We start from the raw sequence: 19,237 nt of genomic DNA on the forward strand, positions 1-19,237 counted from the left end.
CCACGGGGCTTGCAGGATCTTGGTTCGCGAGCCCGGGGTTGGGAAGAAGCTCCTGCAGTGGGAGCTCCGAGTCCCAACCACTGGACTAACAGAGACCTTGGTACATCCAACCTGACTTAAAACACTGATATCTGTGTGACAAAAAATAATTTTTTTAAAGAAGAAAAAGAGGGACTTCCCTGGTGGTGCAGTGGTTAAGAGTCCGCCTGCCAATGCAGGGGACACGGGTTCGATCCCTGATCCAGGAAGATCCCACATGCCAGGGAGTAACTGAGCCCATGTGCCACGACTACTGAGCCTGCGCTGTAGAGCCCACGAGCCACAACTACTGAGCCCACATGCCACAACTGCTGAAGCCCGTGTGCCTAGAGCCCGTGCTCCACAAGAGAAGCCACCACAATGAGAAGCCCGCGCACTGCAACAAAGAGTAGCCCCCGCTCGCTGCAACTAGAGAAAGTCCGCACACAGCAACGAAGACCCAATGCAGCCAAAAATAAATAAATTTATAAAACTAAAAAAAAGTTTTAAAAATAAACTCACTTAAAAACAAAAGTAGGTTCACGTAGTACCCAGCACAATGGAAGTAAACAGACCCACCCACATCAAAGCTCACACCAGGAAATTACAGACCACAGATGACAAAGAGAAGATGCTAAAAGAGAGAAAATGTGAGTCACAAACTATGGATGAGAAACCAGAATGACTTCAAACTTGTCAATGGCAAACGTGGAAGCTGGAGGGCATGAAAGATAGGGGGGGTGTGTGTGTGTGTGTGTGTGTGTGTGTTATATAATAAGCCTACCTAGCATGCAGATGCAGATCTTAGTTTCTAAATACCATTACTCACTAAAAGGAGCTGTACTTTGGAGGACGGCTCCAGATCTAGGGCAAGAAAAGCACAACATGAGTCTGGAACATCTTACTCATTGTATGATAAGCAAGAAAGCACTCAAAGACAAATGAGGACACAGGAACTGGCTTAAGGGGTTCCCCTAGCCAAACTGGGGACAATTTGTGCATCAAAAAGAATAAAGAGAATTACAGATTATAACTCATTTATTTTTTAAAAATCTGTGAGTCCATAGTGATAATCAGAAAAACAGCTAAAAAGAGGAAAAGTTCTTTACATAAAAAAGTCAGCTAATAAATGTTAAAGGAATGATAGAAGTATAAAAATCACCATTTTGTAACCCCAATGTGATACATGACTAAAATAAAAATCCTAAAACCACTGGGTGAAAGACTGTCAAGAAACAGGACTCAAAATATCACCCCCCACAGATTACATATTAATTGCAAAGAGAAAAATATACCTTTTCTTAAGAGATCTGATAGCCATCCCCTTAAACAAATGATCAAATTTAGGATAACCTAGAGATAATCTGATAGCATATACCTTCTGATGTCATACACAATACCACTTATGTTGTACTCATGCCAAAAACATGTAATCTGCATCTAATCATGAGAGAATGATCAAACAAATCCAAAATGCCCTGGTGTACAAGACAACTAACCTTTTCTTTGTTTTTCATGAAAAACAAAGAAAAGTGGGAAGACTATTCTAGATTACAGGGACAAAAAATACATACTAACCAATATTTCAGGAAGGAAAAGAAGATATAAGACATTTTGGGGACAACTGGGTAAATTTAGATATAAATATTAGATTATGAAATATCTGAAGAAATATATAATGCTCCAAGCTTAAAAACAGAGAAGTAATAGTAAAAGTTAGTTATTTAATGACATAAATGTAAATACCAAAATAATTTCTTAAAAGAGGTAAAGGTTTTTGCCCCTAGGAAGGAGGAATGGTGAATGGCAAAAAGGGAAGGTGATGTCTGTTTTTTTTTTTTTTGCAACAAACACACAGAAATATTAACTATTATTGTACTTAAAATATGAGGATGTACAACTTTGATAGATAAAATACAATAAATTAATAATATACACATAAAATAAAAGACGCCTTCAGAATAGATTATGGCTCATGTATTAGTTAGGAACAAAATCATTCTACTAATTAGTACCAATTGGTAAAGACCAATAAAATTCAATGTAAAGCACTATGAAGCAGGACATATACAAATCTGAGTATAGATTTGCATATACTGCAATGTGATAATTAAGCAGTTATTAATAAACAAGAAGAAATGATTATTTCCCTATTTCAAACACATCTCGTTCTGATTTTTCTATGTAATTTAAAAGGGTTCATCTTTAAAACATTTTAAACATAATTACATCTAATGCTCCTACAGCAATTCATAAACTACTTTAAATCACTTTATCTTTCATCTGTCATGTATTCATATGTATTATAAAAGAGAACATGAACTACACTAGCCCAGATTGTCAAAATGTAACTACCCACGCTTTGCTTTCACAAAGTATACACTTAGCCTTTGATTGTGTGCAACGTTAACGTGTTGTTAAGTTAATCAATATTTTTTCATTCCTGTTCAGTTGTCTATTTGTTCTTCATCAATATTATCAATCTCTGATATCAATTACAAAGGACAAGGATCCACAAATAAATGGCTAAGAACTGCTTTACTGAATGATCCTGATGGGCAAATTGCATTAACAAAGAATAGTTAAACACAGAAAAGCAAAACTTCAGATGATTCACTATAATTTACAGTAATTTTATCTATGCTCTCAGTAATAGGAAAAAAAACTCTTATTAAAAATAATTAGGAAAGAAAACAACTCACCTTTTTGCACTCATCTGTTCTTTCAGCTTACTGTACATTTCCAGCACTGCATTAAAAAATATAACTTATTTTAGCTTTCAAAATAAAAAAAATTTTTGAGAGATGAAAATAAAGCAGAGAAGAACATATAAATTCAGTAATTTTCTCCATACCTTGATTTAGGGTTATATTTTCAAATAAAATTTTATACTTCAATTAAATTAAAACATTTTAATTTCTACATATATTGAACATTATATTATATAAATTAATACATTATATTGAACTGGGAACACTTGTACATGCTGACAACTATAACTGAGACATCAACCTAGTAACAATTATCCTAATCAGAAACTTACTACTATCTCTTCCTGCAGTGGAAGTGGAAGTTTGGATTTTAGTTATTTGAGAGAGAAAGTTGAGCAACAGTGAGATTAATTGATTTTGATTCAATATACCAAATAAAATAATGCAACTGTGTTACAGCTCATTAAACAAAATTTTACACCGAACGCACAGAGAAAGAAAAAACTCAAAAGTTTACAGCGGAGAGTAAATTATAATAAAGGCATAAATAAACATAACAAAGTATCTATATTTGTTTTATCATTTCCATCAAAGGCTCAGAAATACAATTATTCAATAAAATTGTTATAAGCTTCAGCAAGAAGACACACTGCCACCAAAAAGGTTTTAATGCAACAATGTAGATTACCATTCATCCTTAGTAAAATTTCTAAGTATAAAGTAGGTAAATTACTGTTAGATCATCAAGTCAGCTCACATTTTCCTAGACAAGAGAGATAGACACATTTTTTTTTTCAGATTTTTTACAGTCTTATGGCTACTCCCTAGGGGTCTTCAGGTTCACAAAAGATATTGTTTAACTGCCTGAAAAACCATAAAAACTGCAACGGTGGCTATAATGAACCAGTCCTAACTCTGCAGACCCTATATATCTCTATCAAAGTCCCTTTATTGCTATGCAATATATCTCACATTTTCCAATCAAAGCATTACAGTGAACACATAACCTAGGAAAGAGCCTAAAAAACTGCTGCTACAAGTATAAACTTTCTTTGAAGTCTCCTGTTTTATCTCAACAATTCGTGTAAATTTCACAACTACCTTATATTATTTCCATATTGTTTTCATATAAAAATAATGCTTTCCTCAAAAATAATTAATTAACTAATACACCAGGAAAATGCATTGTTTACCCTGTGACTTCTTATATCCTCCCATACTCCTCTTAACCTAAGGAGGAGTTAGGCAGTTGTACAGTAATGGCTTTCTTGTCTTTATTCACATTAGATGGTGGGACCCTTCAGAGCTGGGACTATATCATTTTCAACTTCATATTTCCAATATCTACCATAATGCCTGACACAAAAAAGTAGGTATGGGGCTTCCCTGGTGGCGCAGTGGTTGAGAGTCCGCCTGCCAATGCAGGGGACACGGGTTCGTGCTCCGGTCTGGGAAGATCCCACATGCCGCGGAGGGGCTGGGCCCGTGAGCCATGGCCACTGAGCCTGCGCGTCCAGAGCCTGTGCTCCGCAACGGGAGAGGCCACAACAGTGAGAGGCCCGCGTACAGCAAACAAACAAACAAAAAAAGTAGGTATGAGTGTATAATTAGATAGAAGGATAGATGGAGGAAAGGAGGTAGTAGTTCTGGATGTGGCTGTTAAGAACACAATGTCGACATGAACTCAGATTTCCTGTCCAGCCTTGACAGCAAAGACAGTAGCAGTAAAAAAAAATCTAGCTTCTACTTCCCTTTATTTCTCTATTTCAAATAGCCCACTAGGGTTGAATAAGCTGAATTTACTCTTTCTTATTCCATCAGTACCCAATTTTTTAGGCTTATTACCATTCAGGGACAAAGCATTCAAACCTAGAGTGTGTTCATGACTATTTCAGTGTATCTGATGGTGACAAAGAAGTACTATTAAGCATTACTATAAGGAAATAGGTTTCTCAACCCTAAAACCTAACATAATAAGCAGACATTTTATTTACTAAAAGTTAATGTGCACATATCCCTGGTCCATTAGAAATTAAGATGAGCAGAATTTCAGTGATTCTAAAACAAAAAAGAAAAGCTTTATTCTCACAAGTCAGAAAACAATTTTTTTAGCTAATAAAATATGCTAACAGTTTATGTAATTTGTAGTCTAAGCTAAATTTACATTATATAAATATTATACAAAGCACCTTATTCTATTGCCCTGGATATGGAGGTTCAGGTTCCTTCCAAAAAAAAAAAAAAAGTTAAAAATGGGACACTGAGATTTAGCTTACTATATTAAAAAAGGATGTCATATACCTGTTTCCTTTTGTTTGAACAGGGTATATCCAGGTAAAGAAAGTACTGGTTAGTTTCTTCAGAATTTATTTGATGTCCCAGGAATATGTGAGCCCTAACAGAGACACCAGAAACTCAGAAACCTAAAAAGTCAGTCTTCCCAAAATATAAGAGGAAAGGCAAGACCGAAAAAGGGAAAAGATCTAGCACTTTTGGATGTTTTCTTATTAGCAAAATGAAATTGTGACCAAAGGCAAACCTGCTTAAGTGACAAAAAGAAAACAATGGAAAACTAAAGGTAAAAAAATTAGGCAAATTAGGAAAATGAAAGAAAATGTAATCAAAAGACACTCTCTCCATGGGAAAGTATTCTGAGGGGAAAAAAGGCAGGGGGTGGTTTGGGGAGGGACAAAGGGCAAACTAGGCAGAAAGGAAATGGAAAGGTAGGGGTTGTTCTAGGAGACTGATGTGACAGATCATCAAATAGGGGCCTTATAATAAGGAAAACCATGAAAATTCAGGGAATAAAGTAGATAAGAAAGAATACCATGGGCTCTGGCGGGGGGGGGACAATCACCAACTAATCTGTAATACCTATAATGAATAATGACTATACACTACCATTAAATTACAATTTCACCAAGCTGAACGTTACATTATAGACAAGTTTAACTTACCTGGAAGGCATAACTGCAATTTTTCTATTACAGTTGTAATATTCCTCTGCTGAATTCTACATCGAATAATATCTTCTGTTTGGACTATCACCTTAAAAAGAAGAAATGTCCATATTTTAAAATGAACAGTTAAATTGCATCCACATATTGAATACTCAAAAAAATGTATCATTTTCTCACCTCCTTTCCAGCATCTTGAAATCTTCGGTTGGTATCAGTAACTTGCACCTTAAAAATAATTTCACCTTAGTTAGACAAATACGCATAAAACTGCCCTGATGTAACTGCTCACCCTTGTAATCAGATCATGCTTCATGAGAAACTTAGAACAAAGAAATGCAAATTCAAATTAACTCTACAGCTTGAACTTGAACTTTTGATTGAAAAGGGCTTTTGTTAACTTCAATTACTTATGACAGTTCTTTTTAACAGATTCTGTGGCAAACTTCTCAAATTTAATCCAGATTTTTGAACTTTACTTGCTTCTCTAAGTCTGTAAAACAATTCAAATCACTGACCCAGTTGACCACTGGTCCCTTTTTGATAACTTCAATGAGGTCTATGTGCCATTCATTGTCTGTAGGAAATAGTGATTGCATTTTATGGTAATTAAACATTCATACTTTGCTGAATGCAAACACTGGGTGGTTGATTAACATCAAACACGGAAATCTCAATCCACAGCAACATTTTAATGCTGCAGGTGCAGGCAAAGCTCAACCTCAAATTTTCCCACATATTAAGTGACTCATTAGGTCATCATAGTAAGGAAGCACATTCTGGTTTATTAAAAATCTCATTAATTTCTGAACAAAGATGCTCAGTGACCTCATTGATGCTGTATTTGGTCTCTTGTTATCTGAATATCCTTTATATAATGGTTTTCTAATCATAACCTCTGGTGAACCAGGGTCATTCTGTCTGCTAAGCTCTCCAAATGTAAAGAAAGATAAATAGGACAATTCTTATAACTAAATATTTTGTATTCTGACAGAACAAATCCAGGTCTCATTTAATAAATAATGTTTTTGCTGTGTGGCAGAAAATGTAGACCAATTTTCCTTAAGAAAACTACACATTGCTATTAAACTAAGAAAAAAAACAATTTCACTATAATTAAATAACTTTGAGAACACAATCATTTATAGTAAGTTTTTAGAAGTTTTCAGAAGATAGCTTTTTATCAATATTGTACTAATCGTCACTTTAGAACTCTAAAACTCCAAATGAGGCCTTTCATTGTGTGAATTTTTTGAGTTCAATTCCCTGCATGGAAAGAAATCCTGTTAAGTCAATGCATTACTTGGTTTACAAAAAAAAAAAGAGATTACTCCTGTCATTAGCATGACAACTGTATTAATAGAGCATTCCCAAATATGTACACTAATCCACTTCTTAAAAATAGTGCATGTAATAATGATTTGTAAATATGCACTATAAACTAATACTTGAGTAATTTGAGAGCAAAGGTAAACAGAATTTTAACTATTTCTTACCTTCAGTTTTTCTGCATCAGTCCTTACTTTAAGGAGTTCTGTAATAGCATCTACAAAACCCTGATGATGAAAATTACACATCTTTTCAATTTCCTTGTCATGATTACGGATACAAGCATCTAACTTTTCCATAAACTTCTTGTGTGCATTTGGTTGGTCATCATACACAGACCTGTATATATACAAAAAGAAAGCTAACATTAACTTCCCAGTTCACCAAAATTTACTCTTTATTAAGCCCAATCTCTGCAAGAGCTGATATCTTAAAATAAAATCTCTGAAGAAACTAGGTTGATAGTACTGACATTAATAGAAATAATTTGGGTGGAAAATACTTAATTTCTTTTTGAACATGTTAATATTTAAAGAGCCATAGCCCTCTAGATATATCACTAGGCATCTGGAAATAAAAGTTTGAGATTCAGGAGATGAAGTCTTCAAACATACTAGTGCTCAAAAAAGAATCACTAAGTGAATGATGAAGGAATGAATGAACAAACTACTGATTTCTACAGCATTTACTATGTGTCAGGACATATTCTGAGTGCTTTATATATTAACTCTTTAATCCTCATAACAAGCCTGTAACGTAGTATTGTTATTACCCTTGCTAATTTACAGATAAGTTACAGATTATGTAACTGTCATAAATTCCACAACTAGCAAGTCACAGCTGGTTGCTAGTTGTGGAATGAACATGAATATGGGATATGAATCCTGGTAATCTGGCTCCAGAGTTCATATTCCCAAGTACAAGGCCATACTGCAATCACCCCAATGTTCTCTAAACATGACGTTTGCACTCCTACTGTATTTTAGCTCCTGCTGGCTCCACATTGAGGGACTTCCCCATCCACCATGAAGGAAAGGATTAACCTTGCCCAAAAAAAGGTTTGGCCCTTGCTCCCAACTCCTCGGCGGTTAGCCTTTGGAATGTCCTGCCTGATAGATGCCTTTGTTTACTTGGGCGCCTTGGGCAATGTCAAATAGTCTAAGCTAACAATGTGACTTACAATGTGATTTACAGTTGATGGGGGCATGGAACCACGTGGTATGAGCTCTGGAGGGGCTGAAGATTAAGGTCAGCAACTCAGGCAGTCAGCTGTGCCTATGGGACCAACCCCCAGTAAAAGACACCATGGCTTGGGAGAGCTTCCCTGGTTAGTAATACTCCATGACTGTTACCATGCATCATTGCTGGGGGAAATAAGTGCTGTCCACATGACTCCAGTAGGAAAGGACAATTGGAAGCTCCCTGCTGGAACTCTCCTAAATCCTGCCTGATGTGCCTTCTCCTGTTGTTAATTTTAATCTGTATCTTTTTAAAAATTATTATTTTATTTATTTATTTAGGCTGCACTGGGCTTTTGTTGCAGTGCGCGGGCTTCTCTAGTTGCGGAACACAGGCTTAGTTGCAGTATGTGGGATCTTAGTTCCCCAACCAGGGATCAAATCCTGGGCCCCCTGAGTTGGGAGCACGGAGTGTGAACCACTGGACCATACTGAACCTGAAAGCAGTCTTGGGGACCTCCCAAAAGTGTGTGCCCCCATCTGTTGCCCATGGTTTGAGGTTCAGTTCAAGTCCCATTTCCTCCAGCAGGCCTTTTTCAATCATTTCCATGCCAAGTAATCTTTTCATCTGTAGGACAGACAAAAAGTCAGTCTGCTCACTCTGACACATTATATACAAATATTTCTTTACATTATAACTTAAATGTTTCAAGTATATGTCATATATTGTGTTTCTCCACAAAGACCATAAGCTTCTTGAGGGCAGCCTCCATGTGGCAGATTTTTAGTGAGTACCTATTATAACACTAGACACAGCAATATAAGGCTGCAATCATTAAGAACTTGGGCCTTCAAGAGCTAAGCTAGAACTAGGCTCTGATCTTGGATATCGTCTCTTTTCTACCTATACTGTCTCTAGATCTCACCTAGACTTGGAGTTTTAAATTCCATAAACACTCTCACACGTCCCAAATTTATATTTCTAGGCCTGACCTCTCCCTTGAACTTCAAACTCATGCATCACTCCAACTGGATATCTGATAAGCATCTCAAATATGTCCAAAATGAATTCCTATCTTCTTCCCCAAACCCTGGTCCTCCCACAGCCTTCCCTCATCTTAGTAAACTCCATTATTCTAGTTGTTCAGGCAAAAAAACCTTGAAATCATCCCTGACTATTCTCTTCTCTCACCTCCCCACCAAAACAATCCAGCCACATCTCACTACCTCCACTGGTATCACCCTGCACTACGCCAACAACGTGTCTTGCCTAGATTATTGCCAACAGCTCCCTAACCAGTCTCCTTGATTCCACCCTTGTTTCCCTTCAGTCTGTTCTCAACAAAGTAGACAAAATAATCCCACTAAAATATAAGTCAGACCCCATGTCTCTCTTCTGCTCAAAACCCTATTTTTCTTACAGCAGCCTATAAAGCCCTACATAATTCTGCCCCATATTATCACAATTACCTCACTTCCTAATACTTTACTTATTCCACGCCAGCAACACTGGCCTCCTTGTGGTTCCTGAAACCCACCAAGCACATTCCTGTCCTATGCTTCGCACATGCTGTTTCCTCTAGCTGGATCACATTTCTCACACATGGCTGTCTCCCTCTCCTCCTTCAGGTTTTTGGGTCTCCTTCTTGATGAAGCCCTTTCTGGCCACAATATCCACATTATAAACACACACACACACACACACACACACACACACACACAATTCCTTTTCCTGCTTTTTTTTTTTTCTAAAATAAAGGAATTTACTTTGTCACTGCATCACTCTTACCACTATTGAATATACTCTCTATTTCACACTTTTATTTTCTGTCTTTGCTCACTGGAATGTAAGTTGCAGGAGGGCAGAGAGTTTTTGTCTGTTTTGTTCCCTGTTGTACACCCAGCCCTAGAATACAGCCTATCATGTAGCAGGTGGTCAGTAAATAATTGATAGATGGACAGATGGATGGATGGAATCAAAAAGGACACTTACTAGCTGTTCAACCTCAGCTAAGCCATCCAACTTCTCTAAAACCAAATTCTCTCAACAATAAAATAGGGATTTAAAAAGTATCTACATCAGAGTGTTATGAGGATTAAGTTATAGTAAACATACGAAAAACTCTTAGCACAGTAACTGACACATAGTAAGTGTTCAATATACACTGGCTACTATCATAGTATGTACATAAGAGACATCCAAATCCTTGTTAAATAAGTGAACCATCTGCTGAATAATTAAGTACTGGCTGCAAATATCAAGTAGCTAACACTCAATTACCCATGCTGTAGGAGTTGACTACCCCTAATACCTGACAATTGTATAGGGACTTTTATAATCTTTACAACTAATGTTTCATTTATTTCTTACACCACACCATAGAAAATATCATTGCCTCCTTTTTACAAATGAGGAAACAGGCATAGAAATGGTAAATGAGTTAGTTGCCCAGCGTCACCTAGTTAGTGAGTGACTGAGGCAGTACCAGAATTCCCATCTCATGCTTTTCCTATAATTAACAAATATAGCTAACAAGAACTCTTAGTTAAACAAACAACATTATACCAAAGGAAAATTTGTGTGCAAGAGGAAATTTATTTAACTGACCCTGGTGTGCTATAAACAAATTTTTATTTCATAATTGTGAACAAGTGTTATATTTCTTTAAGTAATGTATATATATGCATTTCTAAGATCATTTTTTACACATTTTAATAAAAGTTTGATATTTATCTGGCTCTTAAAATACCAGGTAGTAAACAGAAAATACCAAAAGAACCTGCTCTTTTTTTTTTTTTTCTATTACTCTTGTAGCATTGTAGCAAAAAACTAGCAAGAGGTATTTCAGGACTGCCCTACTACAGTGTCACTCCAAAGGAAAGTTTGACTCCTTTTGTGAGTGCAAAGGCAATACTGTTATCTCTTTAAAAAATAACACTGACATATAAATAAAAAGAAGAGAAACAATAGTTATTTCCCAGAAGTCTATTTTATTTTAGAAAGTTCTTAAAGTCCAAACCTTAGTGTGCCTTTCCAATTTATTCTCTAGAGCTTTAAAAACTACTCCTGCTTTATAGCGCTTCAGAACACTGCCAGTGCAGCTATCATAGCATCTATTTATATATATACACACATATATAAGGATATAATACATATATTACAGCATATATATTAAAACATATAATAGCAGTGTAACTATTATAGCAGGTGAACACCTTTTTTTCTATTGATGTTATTAGTATGGACAAAAACAATATCATGACATACGTATTTCCCACCATCCATTAACAGAAAACCAAAGCCTGAAATGGGTGAACTACTTACATTCCATGCCTTCTGCTATTAAAATAGAAAGGTAAGTCCCAATATAGGAAATAAAAATAACATTAAAGAATTAGTACTGTGAATGAGAAGGAAGAGTAGGTCTTGATCTGCCTACTGATAAGTCTCTCCTGACCCTTGGTAACCATCTGCCATTCCAGTCCTGAGTACAAGTTGCACTCCAAGCTGATACAACCACTTGTCAACCACAATCCATATCAACGAGATCATTCTGAGCAGAGTACACAGAAATGAAGTTGAGATAAAGAAATGTTCTAAATCACAGAAATGAATTACATTTAAACAAAGTATTGAAGGATGACCTGGCAAGTGCCAGAATCCAAAATTCACCAAATGATAGAATATTCTAGGGTCCTGAAAAGAACCCTAGAAAGTACATAGTTCTGCCTTTCTTAATTTAATAGATGCAACACAAATCTAAAAGCCAAATCCAAGCACTCAAAAAAGGCATTAATCACGACATGTAGTCGATTTAACCCTCTACCCACTCTTATGAAAAGTAAAGTAAAAAATAATTACTCTAAAAATTTGCCAATAAAGCCAATAACAAATAGTTAAGTGAACAGAGAGAGGCGGGAAGGGATAAAAGGTGAGTATGTATAGAACACTGGAAAAAGGAAGAAAAGAAGAGCAATTCTTATCCCAAGAATTTTTGCATAGCAAGAATTATCAATCTTCTCTCTGAAGGAATCTATGCTTAATTATAGAGATGATCTGGTGACAAGGTGGAGGGAGACGTTTATGGAGAGAAGCAGAGAAGATGAGCACTCCCTGTCGACAATTCCCCAGAGACTTAGTGGACTAAAGAGGAGTCATATTCTGCTGCTTCTGGCTTAATGTAATAAAGACTACAAAAAAAAACAGTAACACACGACCAAGTACTCACTATTAGGTGATTTACATGCATTATCTCATTAGTATTCACTACAGCTTAATGATGTAGATACTGTTAGCATCCCAATCTACAAATGTAGTTTGGGAAGATTAAGACTTTAAGTCCAAAGTCACAGAGTAGTGGGACCAAGATTTAACCCCAGGTCTACCTAGCTCCAAAGCCAGTGCTCTTAACCATTATTTTAGACAGCCTCTCCAATCAGAAATGGTGATAAGCAGCATGAGAATGCAGAGAAGTTACCAGCATAGCAACTAACCAGATCACCTTTGAAGATCAACAATTGAGAATGACTCAGTAGGGAATCCCTGATGTGCACTGTTGCACCCATCAGGTGAAATCATCCAACGAACAGAAAAAGGGGATGAGAACTGAGGCATAGCTAATTGTTAGGCAGTATTAAATTACAAACGCAAGAAAATAAGGAGGAACAAAGTATGAAGCAGAGAAAACTGAGGGCCCGGTACTCAGCTAACCTCAGCTGACGGGACTCTGAAAAATCTATTTTTCTTTTTCCTTTTTATGTCTTTGAATGATAATCATTATTCTTTGAAATTCTGACTTGCAGGGCAAGAAAGGAAATACCATTCAGCACTATTCATTCCTTGAATCCTAAGTTGGTTAACAGTTGTATCCATCTAATTAGTGTGCCAGATATATTGCTGTTCTAAATGTTCAAGCAATATACAATGTTACTGAAAATAATTTTTTCTTCTTTCAAAATGTCCCCAGGATTTTATAATGTCTGTTGGCAAGCCTAATCAAGTTTCTATAAATAAATACACACAGATATGACAAAACCAGAAAGAGTGAACATTAGAAAGTCGGTAAATTTTCCACTACCCACATCCACTGTGGGTGCAACTTAGTGCTCCATATATAGATAATGACTTCAATATAAGAGTCCAGTCAGCACTTCCAAAAGCTTAGCACAATAAAACCTTACTTCTGGCAAAATTTAATGCTAATCAGACAAAACTCAGATGCAAATCAATTTTAAAAGAAGAGATGACTTTAAAACTTCGTGAAGAAAAACAAAGATGGACTACGCTACACTATGATTTTATTTACATATTTTAACTTTAGCAACTAGGAATGCATAAAAGCATTCCTGTATGTCTTAAAAAATGTTTATGTCTTAAGAGCATAGCAAAAAAAAATTTTAGGTACACACTTTCTATCTTCATTATATCTAATCTTCCACAGCAATGCAAAGTACAGAAATATGAGTTATCTCACAGTACATGATCATCTGATATATCAGGCTTATAGGATGTAAACAAGTAAATGTGCTTTCTGAAATGCCTCTTGAATTGTATGCACAGGGCTCCACCTAGTGGTAATAAAGTAAATATAAGAAAACTAAGATGTCATTTAAATGTTAAAATTGGTTCTTTGAAAATTAATGCTTTTATCATCAAATCAAATGTCTTAATGGAGGCACTCAGGCTACTTCGATATTTTAGACAGATGCTACGTTCTGTTAATAATATTAATAATTTACTAATCTTAGGAAAACATCTTTCTGAAGGAAAACAAACATTCACAAGATACTATGTGAAAAAGAACTCTCTTCTTATTACTGGCAACATTAGGATTTTTTTGTCAAAAAGCATATAATACCCATACACTATTTTCAGTATCTTTTTCTTTCATTGTATCTTCATTGTAAAAAGAAATTCCATCATAATAACTCTAAAGAAAATAAAATCTGTTTCCTGAGAAATTATTTTTTAAATTTTCTTTTACTAAAATACTTGTATCAGCTACTTCTGACCTCCACTGTATGCTTTTTAATATCATTTTCTACTTTTTCAAACATTAACCACATTTCTTTCACCAGTTCCTCAAATGACACATTTACCTTAATTCTGTACTTCTAGTAATAAAAAATTGTGTTTGCATCCATTTGAGCATTCTATATTCTTCCAGTCCATAGGCATTTTTCTATTCTCTCACCAAAGTTTCTAATGGCTTATCAAACTTAATTTCTAAAATATTAATTTTATATTTCCAATAATTAGTATTCAAGATTTGGTATTTCATATTAATGAGATTATTTATGATACTTTTTCAGCAATTTCATACTTGTATTGAATGCTTTTCATGTTCTAAGTACCAATCATACTGATTAGTACTAAAATTTTGGTTACTAACTATAAAAATATACTTTTCTAATATTAAACATATTTATGACAATTAACCACCCTAGGATTATCAGCTTTTGACAAATTTAACATTCCTAAAAATGTTGCTATGAAAACAATGTTAAACGTAACACAGAAAAAGTGATCAGAAGTTTTCAAAAAGCTATGAAAACCATCGTATCCAATACAAATTACTTGCTATCAATCTCAAAAATAGTTTTTAAAACAGGTTTTCGGTATATCAATAAATTTGGTAAATTCAGCAAACTGGTCATGCAACAAACCAGTCATTTGGCAAGTAATTTAAGGCCAAGATTTGAAAATATTTCCTTAAATAGAAGCATATGAATTGCTAGTTTAAGTTCTTTCAGAACAGGATATATGTAAGCCCCAAGTATAAAAGGGCAGTTACACACCAGTGAGACGCTACTTTGTCTCATCAGCAGTTCTCTGTGCCTACTGTATGGATCCTGGAAACTAGGAGAAGCTACACTGAGATACTCTAACTGCTCCTACCCTAAGTGACCACTTGGTTTTTGTATCCTAGGCTATGTAAATTGGAAATGTAATCTAATTTTTCAGTGGAGCAGTGTCTTTAATACCAGTTTATAACCCACTTGAAAACCTGCAGCTAGAATCAGAAATGGGACTTGAAACACTGCAACTCTCTTCAGCAGCCTTTAGATACATTTAAGGTGTCCCAAATTCCAGTAACATCCATATGAGAAACAATAAGCTAAAATATTCAAAGACAGCAAATGAGTTCTCATTGGGGAGAAAAGCCCCTTTTACATAAGGTCACATGATTTGGAATTCTTTTTTTTTTAAACAATGAATAGCAAAGACACCATTTCCCTTCCTTAAATACACAAAAGGACTGCTCAAAGTACCACTCCATCTTGGGGAAAAAAATAAATTTATATTACAGTAATTTAGCAATTTAGAACAGCAAGAAAGAAAATAGTCAATATAAGGTGTCATGTTAAATGTTAGTATTCCTAACATTTTCCATTTCATCAAATACATCAAACATGAATAACAAATTCCCATAACTTTCCCTGCTTCTCTGTAATCCAGGTGCAAATAAGAAGTGAAATAGCTCCAAAGCATTAACAGCAGGATAAAGAGAAAGGAGAATTCTTTCCAACAATATTCATTAAGTACCAACCATGTACAACAGAAACTGAAAATTAAGCACAAAAGACAGGCGTATGCACAGGTAACTTTAATACAGAGGATGGCTGCTCCCTAAATCATTAAAATTTATCTGTGCTGAGCCTAACTCTTCAAGGAGGCAAGAAAGTAAATGAAGTTTTATAACACAGGTCCAAAATTCTGACACACCTTCCCTTTCCTTTGAATTTGGACAGGCTTATGACTGCTTCAACCAATGGAATATAACTTAAATAATAGTATGTGACTTCAGAAGCTAGAAAAAAAAGCCATGCAGCTTCCACACAGAGGTCTTTAGATACTCATTCTGGGGAAAACCATCCATCACGTAAGAATCTAACAATCCTAAAAATGACATGCTGAAGAGGCCACATGTGGGCGCTCCCAAATGACAGCACATCATCTGCCAGCAATGTGAGTGAGCCACCGTGGCTGTCTAGTCCAGGTGAGCCTCAGCTGATTTTAGCCCAAGCAGCAACCAGTATCTGACTGCAGTCGCATGAAAGACCCCAAGCCACAACTGTCCAGCAGAATCCTTCCCAAACCTCTGAAAAAGGTTTCTAAGTACATGAACAAATTGTTTGGACATTTGCTTAAAATATTTAAAATCGAATTAAATTTAAATCTTTTCCAGAATAATTCTTTTTTTCACTATTTCTTTTTCCCTTTTGGCACTAATCCTTTTTGGCACTGTCCTTAACTTCCTTTTTGACCCCAGGATGCTCTTCCCCACAATATGCCTCAATCTTAAACTTCCTTCAGAATTTACCTCAAGATAGTTCCTTTGGGATACTTTCATGAATAGCTATATTGAATAATGAATTCCCCATTACCTAGAATTTTCCCAGCTCTTTTACATACAGTCTATAATACACTATCTTTTTTTTTTTTTTTTTTTTGCGGTATGTGGGCCTCTCACTGTTGTGGCCTCTCCTGTTGTGGAGCACAGGCTCCAGACGCGCAGGCTCAACGGCCATGGCTCATGGGCCTAGCCACTCTGCGGCATGTGGGATCTTCCCAGACCAGGGCACGAACCCGTGTCCCCTGCATCAGCAGGCAGACTCTCAACCACTGCGCCACCAGGGAAGCCCAATAATACACTATCTTTTATTTATTTGTATAACACATCAAATTTATTCTCCAATTACTTAGTGTATGTTTTATCTTCTAAATTCCTTGAGAACTGAAGGTGTCTTCAGTCCACAAATGCTGTGAGGATGCAAAGAACTGTAAATCTTAATAAAGAGAAAAGGTTCACTAGAGGGCACTCTTCACCAAAAAGTAATCTCTAGAAATCCAAATATTTTTCTTTTACGATTGTATCAAAATACGGTGTGCATCTATCTCATACTCAACCTAATTAACAACTAAGTACTGTGAAATCAAAATAAAAATATTTCCTCCTTTTTTAAATCTGCTTTATGATGTTATCTACTGCTTTAATATAATGGTTAAAAACAGCAGAACAACAAAAACAGACATACACATCAATGGAACAAAATAGAGAGGCAAAAAATAAGCCCACACACCTACAGTCAATTAATCTACGATAAAGGAGGCAAGAATATACAATGGAGAAAAGACAAGCAAGTAGTGTTGGGAAAGCTGGACAGCTGCATGTAAATCAATGAAATTAAAACACTCCCTCACACCATATATAAAAATAAACTCCAAATGGTTTAAAGATCTAACTATAAGACATGATATCATAAATCTCCTAGAAGAGAACATAGGCAAAACATTCTCAGACTTAAAACGTAGCAATACTTTCTTGGATCAATCTCTCAAGTCAAAAGAAATGAGTAAATATAAACAAGTGGGACCTAATCAAACTTAAAAGCTTCTGCACAGCCAAGGAAACCATTAACAAAATGAAAAGACAGGGCTTCCCTGGCGGCGCAGTGGTTGATGCAGGGGACACGGGTTCGTGCCCCAGTCCAGGAAGATCCCACTTGCCGTGGAGCGGCTGGGCCTGTGAGCTATGGCCGCTGAGCCTGCGCATCCGGAGCCTGTGCTACGCAACGGGAGAGGCCACAACAGTGAGAGGCCCGCGTATCGCAAAAAAAAAAAAAAAAAAGTCAGCTGTAAATGCATTTCATTCTAACTCTGAAAGAAAGGATTCCAAAATTATTCATTTAAAAAATAAATATACATTAATATATTAATTTAATTTTTATAATGTGTTTTTCAAAAGACACTTTGCCAAATAAGTGTAATTCAGAAATAGTGTGGAAGAAAAACGAAAGATGGTTACCCTGATACAAGGCTGATCCTAACTCCCACTATTCATCCTGACCACACAGTCCACTTCTGCTGGTCATTTCAGAGCTCAGCAGAAAAAACGGACAAAAAACACGAAGTTGAGAAGAGCAATTCTGTGTCCATTCAAAAGCAGAATATAATTAACAAAATAAAAAATAAAAATAATCTTTTACATTTGTACTGGTGCTTTGCAATCCACAAAGCAGTTCTGCATACATCATTGCATCTGATACCAAGAACCCGAGGGAAGTGGACAGGGCAACTGGTTTTATCTCTGCCTCACAGATGAAGGAAATGAGGCTCAGAGAAGTTAAAGGATTTGCTCAACAGCACGTGTCTACAAAAGGCCAGAGCCAGGTCTACAATCCAAGTCTTGAACTCACACGGACTGTTAGAGAATATTGCATGAAAAAAGGTAAAAGGAACTCACTGCAAAAAATCACCAAACACTCAGTTGCTGAAATTCTTTACCTTAAATATGTCAGTAACATGTTCATTACTCAATTCCAGAGCATCTTTCTTATTACTATGGCAATGCCTCCATTAATGAATTCTCTCAAAATTAAGCTCCTTTAAAATGAAGTTGGCAATACTCAAACATCAACAACACACACACACTCACTCACAAACCACACAAAGAATAGTTGCCTGCCTTCACATTCAGGCATGACAAAAACAGAAAACAAAACAACAAACAAACCATTGTACATGGATTCTATTAGGCCCGGTCTACCAAATTGAAAATAACTAGCCCTTCTAGTAAGAAAGGCTAAAAGCAAATCTGATTTATGTTCTTTTTAACACAGGAATGAATGAATGAGGATAGGAATGATGAAAAAAGAGAAGGCAGGGAAAGATGGTATCTTGTTTTTTCCATCATTTAGAATTGAAAAAGGGCCTGAAGAGGGTACAAAGGTCAGTGATTTTTCTTGCATCAAGCAACCCCCAGTCCTGGAGAGAATAAACCAGAGACTGGCCTTACTAAAACTACTGGAGGCCTGTATCTTGTAACTGCAGAGCTGCAGAGGAATAAGGGACCTATATCTGACCTAGTACAAGTTCAAGATACAGGACCCTCCCTCCCTGAGTATAATTCTGGTCACATTCCTCACTGATCCAATCTTAATGTAAACCTTCCCACCTTTTTAAGTTAAAATATAATAATGTTTTTATATTGCAGCTTTCATTATCTGATACTCTAAATCAGAAGGCAAAGCATCATGACTA

The 19,237-nt window shown here is 35.9% G+C and overlaps 1 protein-coding gene across 9 annotated transcripts in view; it reads right to left on the bottom strand.

Annotated features, from left to right (window-relative positions):
- The window catches only part of EXOC6 (exocyst complex component 6), a 187,754-nt gene that overhangs the window by 144,079 nt on the left and 24,438 nt on the right, over window positions 1–19,237 (bottom strand). For 5 of the 9 annotated variants that reach the window (XR_012326988.1, XM_073794185.1, XM_033841469.2 and 2 more), the window contains exons 2-6: window positions 8,691–8,821; window positions 7,183–7,354; window positions 5,867–5,914; window positions 5,687–5,777; window positions 2,721–2,766 (exon numbers count right to left, since the gene is read on the bottom strand). Coding sequence is in view for 8 of the 9 variants with exons in the window: in XM_073794185.1 (XP_073650286.1) it covers window positions 2,721–2,766; window positions 5,687–5,777; window positions 5,867–5,914; window positions 7,183–7,354; window positions 8,691–8,821 (488 nt within the window). In the remaining variant the exon portion in view is untranslated. The remainder of the gene's footprint in view (window positions 1–2,720; window positions 2,767–5,686; window positions 5,778–5,866; window positions 5,915–7,182; window positions 7,355–8,690; window positions 8,822–19,237) is intronic. The other 4 variants (XM_019939640.3, XM_073794184.1, XM_073794188.1 and 1 more) reach the window with 1 other exon arrangement.

This window comes from Tursiops truncatus, chromosome 16 (assembly GCF_011762595.2).
Source record: "Tursiops truncatus isolate mTurTru1 chromosome 16, mTurTru1.mat.Y, whole genome shotgun sequence".
Taxonomy (NCBI): domain Eukaryota; kingdom Metazoa; phylum Chordata; class Mammalia; order Artiodactyla; family Delphinidae; genus Tursiops; species Tursiops truncatus.